Consider the following 22615-nt stretch of genomic DNA (forward strand, 5'->3'; position numbering starts at 1 on the left):
TACAACAGCCGGTGGCCCGAGTGGCCGAGCCGGGGCCATTTCAGCGCCAGCTTTTTGGCAGCTTGAGCTCAGCAAAGGGCCAAAGGCTTCAGGGGGGCGCAGGCGATTGAGGAGGGGCGGAGAGGGGCGACCGCTGCCGCCGGGGCTGGCCCGGCCCTTTCTGCCCCCAAAAGAGCCTGCGATATTTTACAGCTGCAAATCAACCCCAGAGCGGTGCTGTCAAGCACGTTGATTACACGCTTTTTAAAATCTTGGGCTTTTTTGTTTTTTTTTTTTTTAGGTTGGTTTTTTTTTTAGGTTGGTTTTTTTGTTAGGTTGGTTTTTTTTTTTGGTTGGTTTTTTTTTTTTACCGTTAGTGATGAGGGAGGCTTGCGCGGCAACTAGAAGAGGCTGAGCATCCCTGCGAGTGGCGTCTCCCTCCCCTAATTAGCGCTAGAAAGGGTGACGCAGGATTAAAAAAAAACAACAACAACAACAAAAAAAAACCAAAACGAAGAGAAAAGGCTGCTTTCTGCTTAAAAAAGCCGTTACCACCAGGAGGGACTCCAGCCGTTCAAGTAGTAGAGGCACGGCAGGTACTGCCAGCCGCCCCCCAGCGCGAGCAGCGACGCTGCGGGGAGCTCGGCCGCTTTCTGCCCGGCCAGATGTCTGTCCAGTCTGCTGATTTCGGAGGCGACCTGTTTCCTCTTGGTTTTGTACCTCCTGTTCTGGAACCAGATTTTCACCTGGGTCTCGGTGAGCTGCAGGTTTTTGGCCAGGTGAGCTCGCTCGGGGGCCGACAGGTATTTTTGGTGGCTGAATTTCCGCTCCAGTTCGATGACTTGGGTGTGGGAAAAGGCCGCCCGGGAGCGCTTCGCCTGCTTGGGGGGACGCTGGGCGATGGGAAGGGGGGGCAGGGGGGGCTCGCACTCCGGCAGGTAGGTCTCCGCCGTGGCATCTGCGGGAGGAAAGAGCTGAGGATTACCCGCTTGGAAATTGCCCGGATCGCTTGCTTCCAGCGAGCGAAATATTCGTATTACCATGGAAATATTTTCGTTTAATGGAGTGAACACCGTCTCGAAGTCATATAAGGGAGTTTTTTCTTCCTAAATCACACTTTCTTAACTCATATAAGCGTGCATTCAATAGGAACATACATTCAAGGGACTAAAATAATACATATATCTATAAAAATACATATAAATAATACATATATATACTATTTTGCAATGCTGGTGGAGGTCTGCCTAAAACCTCAAGGTACTGTTGTTAAGTACATTATGGCATCGACGGCTGTTGAGATTTTTGTTGCAGAACTCACACTATCAGGCGCTTCTTTGAAACATCCTCTCTGCTGCGCCTATGGGAGAATCTTGATCCCCAAAGAAAAGCAATTTTTCTCCTCAAGCTGCAGAGGGTAACTCAGCAGTGGGAAATCAGGGCGGCTTAATGCGGTCTGTAGTTAAATAAATTCCTCCCTTTTCTCTTTCGCGCAGGTGTAACTGCAGACCCGGCCTCAGGTCACAGCTCCAAAGCAGCACCTCAAGTGTTCGCCTCCGACTTATTTCTCGTGGCCGCGACCCAGAGAGGTGCTGAGCTCCCTGGGAAGCGTCAACTATAACTACTAAAGCTCCTTAAGTCAATTTATTTAGGCGGTGAGTTCCTTTTTGTGTGTTACCCAGCTTGGGATGGAAATAAGCCAATTTTTTTTTTTTTTTTTTTCCCTTTAGTCATTTCTTAGTATATTTTCTGAAGATGCGGACGTAACGCTCAAGATAGAAACAACAGGCTTAATTCCCAGCTTGTGTAAATCACGGGTGTCCCACTGAAATCCCCGGAGCTGCGCTGATGTACACGAGCCGCTTTCTGGGAGATTTCGTACGGCTTTTTATGATTTCTGTAATAATCAGCCTGGTGGCTCTTTCTGAACTTGCTTTTATGTAGAAACTTCTTTTAATAGAAACGAAGCGTAAAGCCAAAATTCCCCTGGCAGAGGCTCTCTTAGCACCCACCAGCCGGTCGCTAGAGAGCTCACAATTGCTTTTTTTGGCTGCTTTGGCTCAGCCCAGCGCTGTCTGGGCGAGGAAAGGCGGAGTGCCCTCCCGCAGCCCCGGCCGTGCTCCTGCCGCTGCAACGTGAGAGCCGGCGGTCGAAAACGTTTGCTTCTGAGTGTGGTTTTCGGTAGGCTGCTTCTGCGCTGAAACGTTGTGGCCCGCAATGAATTCGGCAGTCGCGCGCTGGAGCGGGATGCTGCGGCCGGAGGAGCGGGATCGGTGTTATTAAATCGGGTGATGTGCAGCGGCAGAGGCGGGAGCACAGGGGGAAATCGGGGCTGCGCAGGCGGGAAAGCTCAGCCCCGCTGCAAACGGCACAAATTCAACGCGGGGGACTTTCCAAATGTCCCCGGACCGGAGGCACCGAGGAGCTCTGCTGCGGTGGCACCGCCGGGCTGAGGGCTGCGTGCAGGAGGGACACAAACTGCCTCTCTGAGCCGCCGGCCCTGAGCTGCCTTTGCTGGGGACCTCCTGTGTTAAAAGGGAACTTTCTTTCCCAACGTATCACAGAAATGCGTCAACTGGGATTGGGTTTTATTTTTTTAACGGTATTTTAGGCAGATTCAGTCCTTTGAGTTATTTGAAGCGCCCGGCAGAAGGTTCGCGCGCAGGCGCGATTTCTCTTACTTTCCCACCGCCGGAGCGCAGATACTCCCCGGTATTTAAAGCGCGGGTTTTTGGGCTCCGGGGCACTCGAGGCAGCCGGGTCTGGCTCCTGCCCCTCGGTTGAGCCAAGTGTAGACGTTCCCGGTCCATCCCCCGGCCAGGACCTTCCACCCCCTTACCTGCGTCCGCCTCCTGGGGTGTCCCTCGGGCTTGGGCTGGGGATGCTCCGGGGAGACGAGGGCTGCCGGGGGGGTGCCCTGGGACAGCCCCCGGGGCCAAGCTGCCCTCGCCGCCCTCTGCCGCGGCCGCCCCCGGCTCCCCGTCCTCCGGGCGGCCAAACCCTCCGCTCTTTCCCCTCTCCGGCCGCACTCCCCGCTCTGCCCCATCCCAGAGGATGTCTTGGATGAGGAAGGATGTCCGGGGCCTGGAGGAGACGGGCACGGTCTGCTGGGCTGTGGTGGGGCTCCAGCTCATCCCTGCTGGGGTGCTGCTGGGGGCTCTCTGCCGCCTTGCGGGGAGCACCCCGGCACTCATCCTCCTCTTCCTCGCCCTGCCCGGAGGCGCGCTGGCTTCCCACCCTCCCGGCGCGGCGTTTATAGGGCAGGCAGCCAAACCTCCTCCCGGCCTGATTGGAGATCCCTGGCAGGAGTCTACGCCCTTCGGTTGTGTCTTGGCTCCCGCCGGTTTTCCGGCTGCTTTCTTCTCCTTCTTACACCAGACGCCCTTCCCCACGGATGCGTGGGGTCACAGCCAAACCTCAGCCTCCTCCTTTGCCCCGCTCTCGCTCCCTTCCTGGCAATTCCCCCTCCACCCCCGAGTTTTTGCGACGAAGAGAAGGGTGCCCAAGCGGGTTCATCCTTTTTTGGGATCAAAATGCTCCCGGGGTGGGGGTTTTGGTGAGAGGAGGGGGGAGCAGCATTGGAGGGATGCTCTGCAAGGGGACGGCTTCTGCATCCCCTGCCCCAGCCCCAGCGAGCCGGTGCTCTGCTTGCTCCTGCTTGTGGGAACGGTTTCTGTCCCGGGGTGATCCCTAGAGCTCTTGGGGAAAATGCTGTTTTCAGGGGGAAAAAAGTGAAGAAAAGAAAAAGTTGTTTGTTTGTTTGTTTTTTTTTTTTTATTTGAGGGCTTTGAGGGTTTTCTTCGAAAACTTCCACTTTCAGTTTGTTGAAAAACAGGGGGAAATGTCAAAGACATTTTCATCAGCTTTGTAAAGCTGCTTTAATTAGGGCTTTAAAAAGAAAGTTAAGATATAATAGAGAGGGAAAGCGGCTCCAGAGGCAAATGCTTGCACAGAAACAGGCAGAGCGTTCACATGAAAATTTAAGCCTAAACCTCAGACTAATTCCTTGACCAGCTGCGGAATGGGACAGCATTTATTTAAGAAGCCTGAGCACCTTTATACACCATCCTGCCGGGCCCCGTGTCCAAAGGCACCCGAAAGGAGCAAAACCTTCCCGATTCCAAGCAAAACCCCGAGTCGAGCTCTCTGTTATGACAGATAGCTATTTTTTCTGAGCGTCTACTTTATTTGTAGTCGTTCTTCTAGAGTTTCTGTTTGGAAAACAACTCCCCGCTCGCCACACAGACAGCCGCGAAACCCCCCAGATGTGGGCAGCACATGCTTAAAAAATCACTTTGCCCCATCATAAGGCAAAGCAATTTGCCGGGGAAACCCCCGTGGGAGCAGGATTCGGCTCTGCGGATGCCGGTGAGCAGCATCCCTGGGAGCTGCGGGCACCCTCTGAGCGATGTATATGTGTATTTACATATAGATGTGTGTGTATATATATATACACAGTGACCTCCTATAGCCCTGTTGTCTGCAAACTCCTTCTGCTGTTGGAATAACGCAGCACTCATCAGCTCTTCTGTTCCTAAAACCTTCGCTCAAACCCAGCCCCTCTTCCCCAGCCGAAAAGCCCGGGCATGTTTGTTTTTTTTTTTTTAACTTTAAAAAGGGAAACAATAGATTTCCTTGAGATCCCCTGAGGACTTTGTTGATTTTATAGGAGGGTGTTTGGTCACGGCAGCCCGAAGCCCGGAGCAGGTTGAGCAGACGTGCCCCAAACCCTGCTTTTAACCTGCCCTTTTCTCTCCTTCCTTAACTTGGTGATGCTCCCCGCTTGGAAAACGTCCCCCTGCGGTCACTGTGAGCTTGGAAAATTTGAGTAGCTTCGATAATTCAACCTCATTATCCTCCTGTAGTCTGAGAAAGGGAATTTGGAAGGATTGAAGAGGGACCTGGACAGGCTGGAGCGGTGGGTCCGTCCCAACCTCATGAAGTTCAACCAGGCCAAGTGCAGGGTCCTACAGCTGGGTCGGGGCAATCCCCAGCACAACTCCAGGCTGGGCGGGGAATGGCTGGAGAGCAGCCCCGAGGAGAAGGACCTGGAGGTGCTGATGGATGAGAAGCTCCCCATGAGCCAGCAGTGTGCGATCACAGCCCAGAAGGCCAACCGTACCCTGGGCTGCATCAGAAGAAGGGTGGCCAGCAGGTCAAAGGAGGGGATTCTGCCCCTCTACTCCACTCTTGTGAGACCCCACCTGGAGTACTGCCTCCAGCTCTGCAGTCCCCAACATAGGAAAGACATGGACCTGCTGGAGGTGGGCCAGAGGAGGCCCCGGAGATGCTGGGAGGGCTGGAGCCCCTCTGCTGGGAGGACAGGCTGGGAGAGGTGTGGGGGGGGTCAGCCTGGAGAAGAGAAGGCTCCGGGGAGACCTCAGAGCCCCTTCCAGTGCCTAAAGGGGCTCCAGGGGACTTTTTCCAAGGGCATGTAGTGATAGGACAAGGGGGAATGGCTTCAAACTGGAAGAGGGGAGGTTCAGATGGAATATTCAGAAGAAATTTTTCCCTGTGAGGGTGGTGAGCCCCTGGCCCAGGCTGTCCAGAGAAACTGTGCAAAAACTCCCCTGAAATTGGGAGTTTTGGTCCAGGAGAAGGTTTTGGGGAAGCGTGGGCTGGTGTGTCCTTCTTTGATTTCTGTGTTTATTTGGGGGGAGGGGGGTAGTTTCATGTGATTTGCCTCATTTTATTGCTGGACCTCAAAGGAAACACTCTCAGCGGTGTCAAGACCCGCAGGGGAACCCACGCACTGGGGATGCTGCTGTTTGCTGGGGCTTTCCCTGATGCCGGCAGCATTTCCCGGAGCAAGGACCCCGTCGAGCCCCCTGGCTGCTCCCGAGCTGGGACAGAGACCCGAGACTGGGCTGATTTTGGGAGATAACCCTGAGCGAGCGCGGATGGATGAAGGGGAGGGGAAGGGGCAGCACCCAGCGTGGCTGTCGCCTTACCCAGTCATTTCCAGGGTCTCGGTGGGGCCGCGAAGCCTCGGAGCGGCAGGATGGCGAGCAAGCTGTCTCGCCGAGAGGGTTTTTCTGGTTTGATTTGGATGTCAGGGATGTCCCATTCGGGAAGCAAGTGAAAGCCAGAGTGATGGGGCTGAGCGGGATTAGAGATAAAAGCTTAATTGCCTCCTGCAGGTCTCTTTTCACCAAAGCCCGGGAGGATAAGAAGCTGTCGGGAAAGGAGCGGGGAGGAGGGGGCAGCAGCCCGGAGCGGGGACGGAGGTCGCGAGGGGGAGATTTTCCCTCTCCCGTGCGGTGGGAGTTGCGTGCGGGATGCTGTCTGGCTCCGTCACGGCGATATTTTGGCATTCCAGGGGAAAGATGGCTGTTAAACCACTATTTTGCATCAGGCCGTGACCTTTGGGTGTTTTTCCCCGCTCCCCGATACGAGTAAAAGCCTGCGCTGGGGGGAGGGGGGGGGGGCATGGGCAGCCCGATGAGTGGGTTGGTCTAACGAGGTCTCGCTGGGTTTATTCCGCGAGCAGGAGGCTGTGGATTCGTCCTGCTTGTTCGGGATGTGGCTGTGGTCCCCTTTGATCTGCCCTGGGACACCGCAATGGCATTCAGCCCTCTTGCAGCTCATAAATATATATATATATAAAAATATATATACACAGTCCTTTGGTCCAGCAGCAAGGCACCTGATGCTGATGGATCCTGATTTGGGGATCCTGCACCCGTCCGTTCGGCGCCAGAGGCGTTGGTGTAATTCTGACGATCCCATGTGATCCCATCACCACAGAGCCACCCCCCACAGCTGCCCCCCGATGTACCCACAAACCCATTTTACCAGTAAGGGAATAGCAACAGAGAGCTGGAACCACTTGCCAAGAGAGAGGGAGGGGGTTAAACCTCAGGAGCTCCCCAAGCTTGGACTAGAAGGCAATTATCTTTCTGAGTTAATTATTAGCATTAAGATTGATTCAGTTTTGGTTTTGTGTTTTTGTTTTTTTTTTTTTTCCTTTGGATCAGATTTTGATGCTCAAATGCAAGTTGTGGATAGGAAAGGTCAAAATACCAAGTGAGGAATGGCGAGAGAGTAGAAACACACAATTTCCTCAATTCGTTTTTTATTTGCAAATAATAATAATAGTAATAAAGACAGAAATGAGCACCTGTGCTGGGAGATATTAAGAAATATATATCAGAAATTTATCTTAAAAGATTAGAGGAACTCAAAGCATTAAATAGCGTTCATAAAAAAGTGAATGCACAGAGATGTGCACAGACCCTGTTTTCCAGTTGTCCTTAGGAAGAAAACCAGTGTTCATACCCTCTTGACGGCCGCGCGCTGGTGTCCTGGAAGATCGAACCCTCTGGGAGCGGGAAGGGCCAGACTCTGAAACATTTGTGTTTAAATAAATAATTGCCCTTCGCCGTCGGGTCCCCAATGTCGCAGTGCTGGAGCGGCAGCGTCCCCCTCTCTCCTGACCCGCCTCTGCAGAGATGTGACCACACGAGCTGCCGGGAGGGGACGGATGCTCCGGAGACGTCCCATTGTCCGGGGTGGCAGAAACCCTCCGGATTCAGCTCCCACCCCGACGAAGGCTGGGCTCTGGAGCGGAGGGGGGGGGCTTTCCTCCCCGCTTTTCAGGGGCACCTACCAAGCCCTGACCCCTGCTTGCGCGGTGGCTTGCAAGCCCGGGGGCTGGTGCTGAGCAGCGCTGGCCGTGCCCAAGCTCACGTTCACGGCGGGGCTGCCAGGGGCGGCGCTGGGGGGCACCCCGGTGTACCCCCCGCCATAGGCAGCACCGTACGGGCTGCTGCTATAGGCACTGTAGTAGGAGCTGTAGGAGTAAGGGCTGGCGGTGATGCTGTATGGGGCTGGGTAAGGCTGGGAGCCCCCAAGACAGGGTTTGCCGTCCCTGACCAGTACGGGCACTGCCACCCTCCGCGGGGGCAGCGGGTGGGCAGTCAGCTCCAGGGATTTATCCTGCCTTTGCCTCTTGCATTTGTACCTCCGGTTTTGGAACCAGATTTTCACCTGCGTGGAGGTGAGCTTGAGCACGCTGGCGAGGTGCTCCCTTTCCGGAGCGGAGAGGTATTTCTGTTGCTTAAATCGCCGCTCCAGTTCGAACACCTGAGCTTGGGAGAACAAAACTCGGGGTTTTCTCCGCTGTCGCTGCTTGGGATGGTGGTAGGGGTCGGCTTTCTTCTCGTCTGCCTCGAAAGGGTGGGCGAGCAAACATTTTCCTGCAGCAAGAAAAACCCGAAGCAAAGTGAGACCCAAGTCCGGTTCTCTTCCCAGTGAGGGTGTGTTTCCGAAGGAGGGAACAAATTGGGAATGGGGACCCTTGGGAATAAGATGAAGTCAGGCTGACAGTTGATAAATTTAATATGAACTTTCCTGTGATGTTTAATGGTAATTCAAGAAATTTCCCTTTTTGAAGCCTGACTGTTTTTGGATAATGCCGCCTTTCAGTCCCTCCTAACGCCGCCTGTGCCGCTATGGGTGCCGCCACCGCGGCAGCCCCAGCCTGGAGGGGCAGAGGGAAAGTGGGGCACGCTGCAGGTTGGAGTACCCCACAACACAAATCCCCTTCCCCACCGTCCTGCGCCGGAGGGATGGAAGCGATGGCAGTCAGACCTCTGGCAGGATTTACCTCCCGCGCCTGACGAAGAGGGAATCCCGCAGCTCTCGGAATTTAAGCAAAACCAGAAAAAAATGGCTGGGAATGAAGGAGGAAAAATTGTTAGATCTGAGAGAGGATGTAAAGTAGTTGTTTGTTGTTTGTTTGGTTGGTTGGTTGTTTTTTTTGTTTTTTAAATTCGCTGGGGTTTTGTGTCGCAGGGGGGCTCGCTGGGGGTGTCTCACGGCGATGGCTCCCCGGCTGGTGGGATGCTCTGGGGTACCCTGGCAGCCCCAGCGGGGGCTCAGGGAATTTGAGGGGGAGGGGGGAGGCTGCAGGGAAACGGGGTGCTGGAGCGCTGCTCTGCAGACAGAAAGTCCTCCCCGGGCTCCTCTCGCCCTCTCTGGCTCTTTAGCTCTGTATCCCAGTGCCGCCCAGCGCGCAGGCTCTGGTCCTACTGGTTTCGTCGTTTTTCCGCTCCGCAGCCGCCGGGCATTTAGGGAAAGGCGAGCAAAGGAGACTTGGTGGGATTGTAGCGGCGGGGAGAAGGGGGGAGCCCCGTCCGAGCCCCCCCTCGGCGGCCGCTCCGCAGCAGCATCCCCGCAGCGGCGCCGCGCCCCCGGGGCCGGTCGTGCCTTGGCGCGACGGTCCCCGTCCCCAGCGGAGACAATTTAGGGACCATCGAAGCGGGAGGGGTTGTGTCATCGAAAACAGTGGCGATTTGTGCCTTTCGGTAGAAAAAAATCCCCAGCTCTATCCGTTCCCCCCCAGCCCGCCCCGGGGCCGTTCCGTTTCCCCGAGGGCCGCCGGGGCGGGATGCGCGGCTGCGCCGGGACATGCGGGGCTGCCGGAAAATGCCCCAAACAACCGACACCCCCCCTCCCCCAAATTCTGAGAAAAAAAAAGGGGGGGGGGGGAGATAGGAGTACAGCGGGGAAAAAGGTGGGGAGCGGAGAACAGCGGCCCCGGCGGGGTCGGGGCTGGACGGTGCGAGGATGCCACGGGCGGCTCCGCTGCCCTCGGTTTTCCTCCCCGGGGGAACGAAAGCGGCTCCGCGGAGCTCTCCCCGGCCCCGCCACCCCCCGGTCCCGCGGGTCACTTACTCGGAGGCGGCGGCTCGTCCTCCCCGTCGGGGCTGCGGGCAGCCCGGGGGCCGGGGGGGGCGCGGGGTCCCCCGGCAGCGCCCGACCGTTCCAGGTTGAGGATGTCCTTCACCGAGAAGGGGGTGGGCAGCATCTTCCAGGGCCCGGGGGAGGTGGTGGTGGTGGTGGGGGGGGCCGTCGGAGCCCGCAGCGGGGCTGTGCGCTCCGGGACCCGCTCCCCGCCTCTGACCCTCCTGCTGCCGCCGGGCCAGGCACCACCCCCGGCCCCACCGCCGGGCCGGGCTCGGGGGGGGGTCCCCGGGGGTAGGGGGGAGCAGGGGAAGGCGGGTTTGTCCCTGAGGGGGTTCTCCCTACCGCCCGGACACGGCTCCCCATGCTTTGCCCCCCCCTTCAGCCCCCGAGGAAGGAGCCAGACCCCTTCCCCTCTGTATTTCCAAAACAAGGGGAAGAGAGAAGGGGGGGGGGGGATTTGGGCTAAGCTGCAATAAAACAAATCGAGTCGATTTTAGCTCCATTAAGGTCACATTAGCGAGCGGCTTTGGGAGATAAGAGCTGATAAGGGGCGCAGACCACCTAGCTCCTGCGGGCCAAGGAGGGGGGGACGCTGCGAGAGCCCCCGCCAACCTGGGCTGCCCATCGACAGCAGCTCTGAGCCCCAGTTCCCTCCCAGTCTGTCCCAGTGCTGCCTTGGCGGGTGGACACTGAACTGGCAGACCCCCTGCCAGGGCATGGAGTAGGGCCAGGGCCCCCCAACATGAGTTTGGGGAGCGGGGCCGGGTCCTGGTAGCCCTGTGGGGCAGTGGGGAGCCCCACCGGCCATGGGGTGATGCTGGGCCTTATCTGAGCCCGGTGACCGGCTATTTCAATTAAAATTCCTGGCCGGCCTTAGGGGCTGGTGTTTGCTGATAGCCCTGACAGAGCAGAGCTAGTTTTTGTCTGGGTTGGGTCGGTATCTCTCGCACCACCGAAATAGCCAAACCGGACTGTTAGGGCTGGCTGAATAAATAAACTACCGAAATGCAGGCAAGGAAGTGAGGGGCTGGAACAGGAGGGAAAATAAATACAGTGGCTTGGAGAGAAAAGCGCTCACAGCCCCATAGGTCGGTCCTCATTTCTGCGTAACGCACGGGTTCGTTCCCAGCCCCTGTAGCCCGTGCTTTTAGCTGTGCGTGTGTGCGTTCACGCCCGTGGGACATCCCTGCACACGGTGCCTTATTTGCCAGTGTAAAGTCGGAATTGTGACCAAATACATGGCGAGAAACACTGAGCTCCCCTTCCCCGGGAGGGTTTCGCAGCGCGTGGCGATGCCTTCGCCGGCCCCTGGCGCAGCCCTCCTTCAGCATCTGCTAAATCCCTTTGGCGGGGGTAAAGCTCGGGCCCTGCTGAAGCCGCTTCTCCTGCCCTGCGCTCCTCGAGAGCGCTCACGCTCCTCTGAGGCGGCTTCAAGCTGTGCTGTGCCTTCCTACGGGCCCGATCCTGCTCTTTTTACGCTTGGTAGGAGCGTGAATTATTTCGGTGTGACTTTCGCATGCTGAAAGGATACCTGGAGGTGCGGGGGTTTCTTTACTTTTTTTTTTTTTTTTTTTTTTTTTTTTTTTTTGGTGGGGCTATTGCACTTGCTGCCCGGAGCCCAACATTTCTAATCCCGTGCAGGAACAACGCTGCGGCTCACTTAAAGCAGCCCAGGCTCCTGGGGCTGGAGCCTCCTGCCTGTGCCGGGCACCGCGGCGCTGGGTGCTCCCTGCCGCCCTTTGCCGTGCTCCCCAGGGACAAGGTGAGCTCCCGCGAGCCCGTCCTGCGAGTCCAGGGCTGTGCACGAACCCCTTCCCGGTCCCCGGCTGGCTTCATTGCCACGTCTAAATGGCTTGTTTGGGACTCGAATCACCAAAAGGCGAGAGCAAACAGACAGTAACATTACACCTTGGCTCGTTGATGGCGGGAGGCAGCCGGCGCCAAGGTAAAATGCTTGGCTGGGATCGAGACGAGCAGGAAGGAATTGGGGTAAGTAGCTTTATCCGCCCCTAATGACTCGGTGCGGCCGAGATTAATGGAGAGGATGGAGTTTGGCTCCAGGACCCGCGGAGAGATGAGGCACTGGGTGGCCGGAGTTGGGGGAAGAGTGAAGGAAAACGGAGCTGGGCACGGGGCGGCGGGGCAGGATCGGTGCCCTGCGCCGGCCGTGGGGCTGCGCCGGCTGCTCCCAGTCCCCTTCCGTGTGCCCCCACGGGCCGCATCCAGCCCTCCCTCGCTCGCGGACGCGTCTGGAGGCTCGGATGAGGCTTGTAAATCATCATCCCTGCCAAAACGCGCTGCCGAACCTGCCCAGCCCTGGCCCCGCTCCCTGCCCCGGGCCCGGGAGCCTTCCCGGTGCCGTGGACGTCGTCACCCGTGAGGGATTGGGCCCTTCCCGCGGTGCCGGGGATGAACCGTGGCCCTCAGCTGCCGTGTTTTTGGCAGGGAGAGGCCACTGGGGGATTTCTGGGAAGAAGACTAAGAGGATCTATCGCAAGCGATCATAAATCATCGGCTTCTTTTTGACGGGCAAGTTAATTTTATTACAACTCTCCAGGGACATTACTCCTCTTTTTAACTAGGTTAGATGAAATCAGGAGAAAGCGGCTTCTAGCCGCTGTCGGGCGTTTGAACGGGAGGATTTCTATGGCAGCAGCACAACCGCAGCTTCCAAAGTATCTGATTTCTGGCAGCTATCGCTGGGACGCATCAGGATCCCGATGCGATGGCGGATGAGCATCCGAGGCCCTGGAAACCCGAGTCTGCCTGCCGGGAGCGCGGCCAGAAGGGTTTGGTTTTAAAATGCTCAGAACAAGGGAATAATGGGAATATAGTGGGAATAAAGGGAATAATGAGTGAGGTGGATATACCTGGGGGGGGCGGGGGGGGTGGTTGAAGGACAGAGCATGTGTATAGACATCTCTAAGGAGTTTGTGAATGCTTTGATGCAGCTGAAACTAAACTTTAAAGGGTTTTCTGCATCCCTTTATTTTTCCCAGCTACTTTCTGTCCTTTTTCATCAGTGAAATAAAACAAAAAGCAGAGAAGGTGGAAGCAACGGCAGAGTGAGCGGCAGGCGGGTGAGGGAGAGCAGATTCCCTCTCCAAAGCTTTCTAATAAACATCAGGGGGGCGGGGGGGGGGGGGAAGCAGAAAAATGTGTTTCTTTTCAGAATCAGCGGGATAAAAATAACTTTGGAACTTTAGCAAGTTTTCATAGCGAATTTGCTCTCGGGCTGGCTCGGGGACGAAGGCCGCGGCTCTGTCGCCCTGGCGAGGGCAGCCCGGGCAGGGTGGGGGCACATCTCGGCACGACGAAGCCCCCGGCGGTACTGGCGTGAGGCTGAACCGCCAAAATTGGGGCAGGCTGTCATCTCCCGCCCTCTGTTTATCTCTCCCCCCCCCCCCATTTTTGGCCAGCTCTTACCCTTTCGAGACAAGCCAGCGCTTCCCTGGTGCTCCGCTCTGCTCCTGGCTGCTCGCTTGGGCTGGGGTTTATCACCATTTTTTTTTTTTTTTATTATTTTGGGGCACCTGTTGAAACCGGGGCAATTAAACGGAGAGAGGGTTTCTCAGCTGCTGCTCCAGCAACATCTGCTCGTGGGAGAGGTTTTCTGTGCCAGGAGAAGTTTGGGATTGACTTAAACCAAAGCCCCGGCCCAAATCATTAGGCAGCAGTGCCCTCTGCTTGGACAGCGGAGATGTGCAGCTTTCCTGCTCTAAACTCCAAAGCTGAGCAGTGAAAAAGGGGAGAAAAAGGTCCCCCCGTGCTCCTTCACCCACGCTGTTGAAGAGGAGTGGGTCAGCGGTGGGTACGGGGCGGGAATTGCGGAGCTTTGGGGGTTCGCTGTGTCACGCTCGGGAGATAAAAATAGCGGTCGGTGTTAAAAGCGTTCTCGCCGGCTTTTGAGCAGGGGAGTTATTTTTAAACGGGATTATTTTGGTGAAGCGGCATGAATAATTCAGTGTCTCCCAGTGCCGGCAGATGGAGGAAATTTGAACTCAGAAAATTACATTCTGGGGGACTCGTCTGTCGCTTTTTCTAACGAGCCGGCTGCGGGGAGCGTCCCTCGTCGAACCATCGGGGTACCTGCTCCCGCCCCCGCGTATTCCCACGCCGAGGGGTGCAAACCCCTGGTTTGCAGTGGGCAGACGGACTTCTGCGTGTGTGTGTGTGTGTGTGTTACAGCATTGCTGCGCCGGGGCGATGGCCGGGGCTGGTGGCAGCTGAAGATGCTGAGAGTGTCCCCGAGGAGGTTTCGCATCCTCTGGGTTGCTCCTTCCCGGCATTTGGGGCAGCATTGGTTGGATGCGATGATCTTAAAGGTCTTATCCAGCCTAAATTATTCTATACCTGGACATTTTGTCCGGACCGTTCCTGCTTCTACCCTCTTTCCCGGTGAAAACAGGTCTGAAAGCAGCTGGGTGCAGCCTTGCCCCGTCCTCCTCCGCCCTCGGTAGGGCATCCCCATCTGTAGGGATGATGACCAAGAAGCAGAATTTTCTCATCTTTGGGTTTTCTGGGATTTAGCCGGGTTCTCGGGGATGCTGTCAGGTCAGGGCTGGGCAGGAGGCGGCGGTGGGAGCGAGGAGAGGGCAGGAGGCCCCCCGGGGGGGGCGCTGCCGGAGGGGAGAGGATGGATGCGGAGAGGCCGAGTGGGTGCTGGGTGGTGGGTGCTGCGGAGCGGTGGGGAACCCTTCGGTCGGCAGATGGCACAAGAGCCGTGGCGGAGCGCCTTGGGCAGGGAGCGGAGCTGCTGGGAAAACATAACTGGGGGGGGGGGGGGGCAAAAAAGAGAAGCGCATCACTGCAGCTTGCTGAAAGTAAGGGGAGAGCAGCAGGCGCCGCAGGCGACCGGCGCTGGTCCCCTTCCAGCATCCTCCACAGCTCCCAGTGAGTCCCAGCAGGAGCCCAGTCTATCGTCTCTCCCACCAGCAGCTCCATCGTCTCTCCCATCAGCAGCTCCGTTAAGGTTGGAGCGTCCCAAACTTGTCCTCCGGCTTCCCGCAGCTGCATCCTGCTGCTTCGGTGGGCAGCGAGACCGCCGGCTCCTGGCTGGGTTGTTCGGGAGGGAGCCGAGGGGTTATTTAGCCCCCCAGGAGCCGGGGGCTGAGGGGGCTCGCGAGCACGGTGGAAGCCCAGAAAACCCTGGCTATGGCAAGGAAAATAGGGGTGAGACGTGGCGGGAACTGTATGGGGTGTTTGGGATGCCACCGCCCCTCGGGGAAGGGGAGATTTGGGCTGTGCCTCTTCGCTGCTCAGGGTGCAAAGCAGCAGCCCCCACGCATTGCGGCGGGTGCCCTCCCCACCTTCCAGCGGTGCAAGTGGGGTGTAAACCCCTCCACCGCCCCCCAAACCGCACGGGAGAAGTGTGTCAAAAATTCCCATGAGCTGCGGTGTGCGGGATCGGGGAAAAGCCGGGCTCGGGTCTCCCCCGACCTCCCAATTTCACCTTCCCCGAAACCCCAAACCTCCACATCCTCACTTAAAAAAAGGGGGTTCCTCCTCCACCCCGCGCTCTCTGTCCCTCCCCGGGGCGCGCTGCCCCGCGGTTTGCAAACCGCCAGCGCCGCCCAAGTGTTCTTTATTATTGGGTTTGACAGGCTCGGTTCAGCGGGCGGCCGGGGCCCGGCAAACGTGCTCGGGTTTGCTTTCTGCTTCGGAACAACCGCGGCGCTCGCCACATCTGTTGGGTTTGTGTTTTGTTTTGTTTTGTTTTGCCTTTTTCTTTCTTTTTTTTTTTTTTTTTTTAAATGGGAGACATTTATTTAGATTGAAGAAAGATTGCTTGGATACCGCGCCAAAAACGTAACTTAAAATATCTGGACTAAATAAGCTCCTAAAATAAGGAGAATTGCTTAATTTTTCTCTCTGATGTCATCCACGCTGAAATCCTCGGCATGATAATGTTTAAATAAAATGCGGCCTCAAATAATTCACAGGGCAGGGGGGAAATGCATCATGCCTTATCAGCTATTACATGTCATAGGTTTCCTATTTGTCAATCTACCCACCCTTAAAATATATAAACTGGCTGTGAGCAACTTCCTGAGCCTGAGAGAAATACGTGCAATTGGAGGTCAACCCCAGCAGCCCGGGCGGTGCTCGCGTTGGTGGCATCCTCGTTGGAACTTAATTTAAAAATAATAAATCAATACATAAATAAAATCATAATTAATGATACGGCCATCAGCTCCGAGGGTGAGCTGTGTAATTCTCCGCTTTCAACCCTAAAGGCTGCCGAAAGGGAGAGCCTCCTTCAAAACGTGAGTGTGTGAACGGTGCGTGTTGAGGGTTAGAAACTCCTCCACGGGACGGGGACGGCCGCAGCCCCCGCAGCGCCCGGTCCCAAACCTGTCCCGTGTCCCCCCCCGTTTCAGCAGAGACAGCCGAGATGCGGGAAGGTCACGGCCGTGCCCTCTCTCCGCTTCTTGCGTGGGCACAAAACCCCGGCGCCTGCGCCCGCCCGCCCTCGCCGCCTCGCTTTGCCCAGCCAGCAGCGCTCGTTCCCCCCTCCCATAGGCTTTGCTCTCATCTAATTTCGCGTCCCGGCAATAAATCTTGCCCTGGTTTGGCCTTTAAAAGCAACGGCGCGCCGCAGGCAGCTATTGCTAACAACCACAGGCACCCGCTGCCCGCGGGCACGAGCGTCGCTCCTGCAGCTCCGCCGCGGCCGGGACCAGCCGGCGGCACGTTCGGTGCCCGCTCCGGCCCAAACCCCGACCCTTTTGCGCTGGGCAGCACACGGACGCTCCGCCTAAACCCAATGTTTTATATATAAATGGGCTTTACACAGCACCCACTCCCTTTTTGGGGCAGCCCTTGAAGCCTGCGCTGCCTCGGAGGGTTTTATTTTCAGGCCGAGAGGCGCACGGCTAAGGTTTCACTCCATTATTCAGTTGACAGGGAGATGAGGGTACGGAGCAGAGGGACGGCGGTGCTGCGGGGACCGCGGGGGCTCCTGCCGAGGGGTACCCGGGGGAGACGCTGCCCCTGCCTCCGCCGTGCCGCGGCGGGTCCGGCCTCTGCGGCGGCCAGATGTGGCGACCAGCAGCCGCAGCTGCATTCCACCGCCGCCGGCTTCCCAATATTTATTTTTGCCTTCCACAGTTTTCCCGCCCTGTTGATGCGCTGGGGAGCCATTTCCTTGGCGTAGTCGTGGCCCGGGAACCGGCGCCGGCCGGAGGGAGGACCCAGAACTCCTGTTATTTCCCTTCGTGCCATTAAAGCAGCCGGCGGCCGCGGCAGCGGGACCCCGACCCCGCTCAGAGCCCGCCCCGAGGCCGGTGGCCATGCCACGCGCGTGTCCCCACCACGGAGCTGGGGGGGGGGGGGCACGTGGGGGTGTCAACCCGGGGAAGACCCCGAGTACGACCCCGCTGCCCCACGGGGCTGTATTTGCTCTGCTCGGCGCTAGTTTAGGCATCTCACCGGGTTTCCCTTGAAAGCAGCTCTGCCCATGGCTTTTTTTTTGAGAGGTCGCCGCTCTAAGCTGGCCCAGGGTGGCAGCCGGGGGGAGGGGGGGTCAGGACACCTCCAAAAGCCGCCACCACCCTCCCTCGGGGCTGCAGAAAGGCTGGAGCCGTGTCCCCCGGCCCACGCCGATGGCAGAGCTGCCTTTGAGCACGCGGGGCGACAAAACGGGACCCTTTGGGGCCACCACGTGGGCTCAGGATGGGGGGGCGCGAGAGAAGAGGAGGGGGAGCTCGGCTCACTTAAAAGGCTTTTAAAAACACGACAAGGTTTCTTTACATTATTTAAAAGCCTCTTTAAAGAGCAGCTGCCTCCTATTAATACCGCTCGGGCTGATAATCTTTGCTGGGATCTATCTTTAGAGCGCTGCCAGCATCAATGGGAGCTGGAGGTGCAGCGCGGGGGTGACGTCAGGCTGCGCGCCGGCTCCGGGGGCGGCCGAACCAGCTGAAAACACATCGCAGCCTCCCGGGAGGAGGCGAGCGGGGAGGAAAAGCAAATAATACCCCTGGCTTTTTTTTTTTTTTTTTTTTTTTTGGGGGGGGGGAGGTTGGGTTGGGAGAAAGCAACTTTTGGGTCGCCTGTTCGCTCTGAAATGCATCATTTTGTGATGCTCGAGAGGAGGGGGACACGGCGCGGCTGCGCTCCCCGGCTGGGATGGGGATGCGGATCACGACGTGCTTTGCCGGCTCAGCCGTGAGCTGGTTTAAGCCCAGACTGGGGAAAAGTGCGCAGACGAGGGCTGGTTTTCTCGCCGCCCAGCGCAATCCCCACAGCAGGACTGGGAAACGCGCTGCGTTAGAGGCGGCAGCGACTGAACGAGCCACGCAAAAGTTTGCAGAGATGCGGCTCTGTCCCAAATCAGCCCCCGCTCCCCTTTGCCTCGAATCCGGGCTGGAATCGAGACGGTTCCCCGTTTTCAGGTGCCGTCCTTTGACGCAAGTATGGCTTCAAAGGGCACCCTGAATAATCCCGCTCTCCGGCGTCAGCGCCGTGGGGGGAAGAGGGTGAGCGGGATCAAAACTGTTTGACTTGCTTTTGTTTCCTTTGCTTTCTTAATGGTTTCCTGACAGCCCCGGAGCTGCATGAGAAATCCTCCGGAGTGATGCTGCGCAGGGGCTGACGCAGCCTTCGCCCCGTTCCCAGCAGAACAGCCGGGAGGGGGTTTGGTCGGGATTAGCACCGAGCTTCAGCTTCGCCCTTTGCCGTCATGACTGAGTCCCAAACTTCTTGAGATTTCATCAATAATTGTCTTAAAATCGAACTGCAGCTGAGCTGGAAGCCCAAAATGCCTCTCCAGAAGAGAGTATCTCCATGTTTTCTTTCCTGTCATTCCTTAAATCAAATCCATCCTTAGTTTGCCTCGGTCAGGCTTATCCCAGGGCAAACAGGACTTTTTGGGAGCTCAGATCTCGGCCGGGCGTTGGGATGTGGAGGGTGGCGGCGAGCTGGGACCGTTCCCTCACTTCTTTTAAGGCACTCAGGGGCAACGAACGTGGCTAAGGGTTCCCTCAGCGTGCGAAAAGCTCATTACCGCATTCAAACAACATTTACAACCTCGGGAAGGAACTGCCGCCTGCGTGCCGAGCAGCCAGAGCGCAGCAGATCTCTCTGACCACACATGTAATATAGAAAAACCACTGTATTATTCATTCCTTCATATCGTCCCCATCAGGGGATGCTGAAAAAACCCAACGCTCACCAGAGCCCGGCCGCGGCGCGGGACGGCTGCTGCTCCCGCTGGCCTTGCTTAGCAAATCGCGGGAATTTCAAGTTAGAGGGAATGTTTCGCTCTCTCTATGGCAAACGATGGGGTTTTTCTCACGGTCTGAATGTCAGAGCAGAGGGGTATTCGCTCTTCTGCGGTCAGTTGCTGCAAAAACTGAGCAGGAGATGGGGAAGCTGAGCCGGGCACCGACGCGCGCGGGATTTCTACAACGCCGACGTGACTTGTTTTTTTTTTTTTCAGCTGCGCTGGGATGTGAAATTTGGGAGGCGTCGTGGCCGGATGCTCCTGGCAACTCAGCCGCGCGTAAAGGGGCCGGGGGTGGCGGCTGCGGCCGGTGTTTGGAGCGGGATGGGCTCAGCCCCTTTCTCAGCCCCGCTGAGCTCAACCCGGCGCTGCATCGGAGTGCCCTGAGCAGCCCCAAAAGGGGATGCCGGGAAAATCCCTGGTATTTGCGGAAAATTCCCCTGGATGCTGGTCTTCCGCGGAGCGCCGAGGGGCCCCGAGGCTTCAAGCGAAAGGTCCCTCGTACTGGACTCTGATTAGTGACTAACGGTGGGGTGAGCGTCAGGCTCCGTCAGCGCCACGTCCACCCCTCGGAAGAATAAAGCCGCACAATGCTGGGAGCCGAGCAGAACGCCTTTCCACACCAGAGGAAAAACCAATATTGTCCTTCTGGTAATCTCATTTTTTCGGCCAGAACGTACCACTCCCCATCCTTAAGGGAAGTTTGCTCCCTGACCTGGGAATCCAGCGCCGGGGCTGGTGCATCTCCCCCGGGGGCCCCGTGGGTGGATCTGCCCGGAGCCCTTTCCTCTGATGCAGCGATAAAACATCTGCCCTCTCCAGCTCCATCAATCAAAGCTTTAACCGTGTCAGCGGGGTTGGGGTGTCCGTCCCCGCCGGCACCCGGGCGAGTGACGAGGAGGAAAATGCTCGTGCGTCGTTGGGACTCCCTTGACTCACCGACGGCAGCTCCACCTAACCAGTCACACACTTTTCCGTGAGCCGCCGGGACTCTCAGCCTCCTCCTTCCTTCTTCCTGAGGACAGCGGCTTTGCCCAGAGGAAGGAAAGGTTTACCTCGGGCAGGAAAGATTCGCAGCCGCACAGCAGGAGCGTGTCCGGCGTGGGCAGAGGCGGCGGGCGAAGGGGCAGGTTGTTGGGGCCGGGAGTTGAGCGATGCTCGTGCAAACCAGTGCCCGGGAGCACCGGAGCGAGCAAATGTGATGGAGGAATGAGAAACCCAAGAAAACAGCTGTATTCTTCTCCTATTGTTGAGATTCATTTAATTTTTTAAATTTTCATGCCCGCAGCTCCTCTGCAAGTCTGCCCTGTGGGGGCCGTGCCCTTCACTGTGGCCATAGGAATAAAGGCGTATTTAGGAAAAGATCAAAGGGACCTTTCCCAGATAATTAGCCACGAATGTGAACTCGAACCCCACAGACGGACACCTCATTCCCACGAAAATCACGGCCAGCGAATAAAAATGATTCTAAGAAACACATGTGAAGCAGTTAAGCAAACAACAGCTCAGAAAAAGATTTTTTAAGTCCTGAAAAAATTTCTAGGATTAATTATCAGCCCGGTAATAAAAATAAATAGCTGGGCTCGTTCTGCTGCTTCGGACTCTCTAAATTCCCCAGTTGAGAGCAAAATCGTGCTAAGGTTTCGGCACTACTGGCTGGAGACGGCTGATGATTTTATTGAGCCCGGTTGATTACTCCAAGCCAAACAGCACATCGAGAGAAGAGCAGAGATTTGTTTTCGCAGCACAAAACCGCTCCAAGCCTGCAGATGAAAAATAACCCCGAAGGCGATTCAAAGGAACCAACTGGAATTTTCTCCCGGCTTGAGAATACAGGGAACGCAGTTTCCATAAAATGATTTTCCTCTTTAAATAACCATTCTGACGGGCTCAGTTTTACCCCTCCCGGCCCGGGGAAAGGCTGGAAGGGGCAGCGGGAAGGCGCAGGTGACAGGGCTCGTACTTTGTAGCCGCAATCTGGGCTATCCTGGCAGTTCAGTCTGCTTAAAAATAAAAACTAAAGAGGGAAAAAAAGAAAAAAGGAGAAAAAAAATCCCGCCTGTGTGAAAATAATTACATATCCCCCCCCCCTCCATGAGCTCATACAGGTTTTACTAGTTTTTCCAGCTGTCGTCTGGAATAAAGCTCCCGTGTCTCTCACAGGTATTTTCTGCCTGAGGTTCTCCAGCCGCTCGCAACCTGGATCCCTCTCCGTCGCCCAGATAAGGGGGGGTTAAGCTAAAATTACCTGACGTTATCTCTAGCGCCTAACTTGGCCTTCGCGAGGAAGAGCCCGGCCCTTGAAACTACGGCTTTGGATACTGTGAATGAGGTGAGGAAGAGTTGTCTTCCTGGAAAATTCTGATTTGTTGAAAGAAAGTAATTTTTGTGAGTGGATTATGCTGTTGAACGCTATTTTCCATAAGCTTTTATGTGCTGAGTGTCCCTCCTTCCGATCAGGCCTGGGGAAGAGAGGGATTTCAAGCAGTGGTACCCCCCCAAAAAATCCATCAGCGTAATTTTTGGCCATTGCGTTACACTAAAGTATAGGAAAATCTCGATTGCATGTGTATAGCTCAGTGTCCCCCCGCTGCGAGTTCCCGGGTTTATGATATGGTAAATTCTGCATTCATTTGCGTTCCTTCTGCCTTGTCCTTTTGCCTCTCGCCCATCGAACCTCGCACGATGGGAACGACCACTGCGGAGGCACTTTGTTTGCACTTTGATTGTATTTTTAGCATCCTACTTCACTTTTTTTTTTTAAACTTCTTTCATATTCCCGGTCGCACTGGCTGAATCACGGTGGCAAAGACAATGTCCTTTATTATATTGTGGAAGGGTTGGTTTTTTTTTTTCTCTGCTTTTTATTTTTCTAAGTTCACGGGAGGCAGGAAGTGGAGTCCGTTCCCAAATTTCACTCCCAGTCCTTTTGCCTGGTGTCATTCGAAATGCCAAAGATCACACTCCTCCTCGCCCGCTCTCCCTTTCTCTCTCTCTCTCCCTCCTTGCTCCAAACAGCGAAGCAAGCAGGAAGGGTGAGGACCAGGAAAATCTGAAATGATTTTTCCCCTGGTTTTGTAACGAAACTTTAATACAAAAAAAAAAAAAAAAAGACAAGACAAGAACATCAGTCAATCATGTACTTTGGGCCTCGGCCAAATCAAATCAACTCCTGCTCTGTTTGTTCCATTTGAAGATGATAACCAGGACTCTAATGCAGTCCGAGCGCTCCGCCATCATCCAGCTGAGATTTCTTTTGCCAGGAGGTGGTTTCTGCGCCGGCTTTGCACTGCGGTGGCTCTCCTGATGAGACCCCCCCACTGCTGCTGCTGCTTTTTGGAAATCAAACCCCCGGTTATTAGCACTGCTCGAAATGCGGCATTTGTTTTCTAACTCTTGAGGAGTTGTTGTGCTTCAGAAATGTTGTCGCAGTTGGGGACACCAGGTAAAAATTCCCCGTGAAATTTACAATAATAACAACAACAACGATGATAATAATAATAGTAATAATAATAATAATAATAATAGTGCTAATGCTAATGATAATATAATAGAAGAAGGAGAAGAAAAAGAAGAAGAAGAAGAAGAAGAAGAAGAAGGAGAAGGAGAAGGAGAAGAGGGGAAGGAGAAGAAGAAGAAGAAGAAGAAGAAGAAGAGGAGGGGAAGAATAAATAATAATAATAATAATAATAATAATAATAATAATAATAATAATAATAA

General features: G+C 55.9%; 2 protein-coding genes across 2 annotated transcripts; both read right to left on the minus strand.

Annotated features, from left to right (window-relative positions):
- Positions 1–527: 527 nt before the first annotated feature.
- On the minus strand, positions 528–3113 carry NKX3-1 (NK3 homeobox 1; the record flags this gene model as incomplete). Its single annotated transcript, XM_082495843.1, has 2 exons — positions 528–937; positions 2819–3113. The coding sequence occupies 2 exons, from the start codon at positions 3111–3113 to the stop codon at positions 528–530; spliced, it is 705 nt and encodes a 234-aa protein (XP_082351969.1).
- Positions 3114–7584: 4471 nt separating this feature from the next.
- On the minus strand, positions 7585–9790 carry NKX2-6 (NK2 homeobox 6; the record flags this gene model as incomplete). The annotated part of the gene is made up of 2 exons (XM_082495844.1): positions 7585–8177; positions 9658–9790. The coding sequence occupies 2 exons, from the start codon at positions 9788–9790 to the stop codon at positions 7585–7587; spliced, it is 726 nt and encodes a 241-aa protein (XP_082351970.1).
- Between the last annotated feature and the right edge of the window lie 12825 nt (positions 9791–22615).

The sequence above is a fragment of the Vanellus vanellus genome (assembly GCF_965231255.1).
Source record: "Vanellus vanellus genome assembly, chromosome: 26".
Lineage (NCBI taxonomy): Eukaryota > Metazoa > Chordata > Aves > Charadriiformes > Charadriidae > Vanellus > Vanellus vanellus.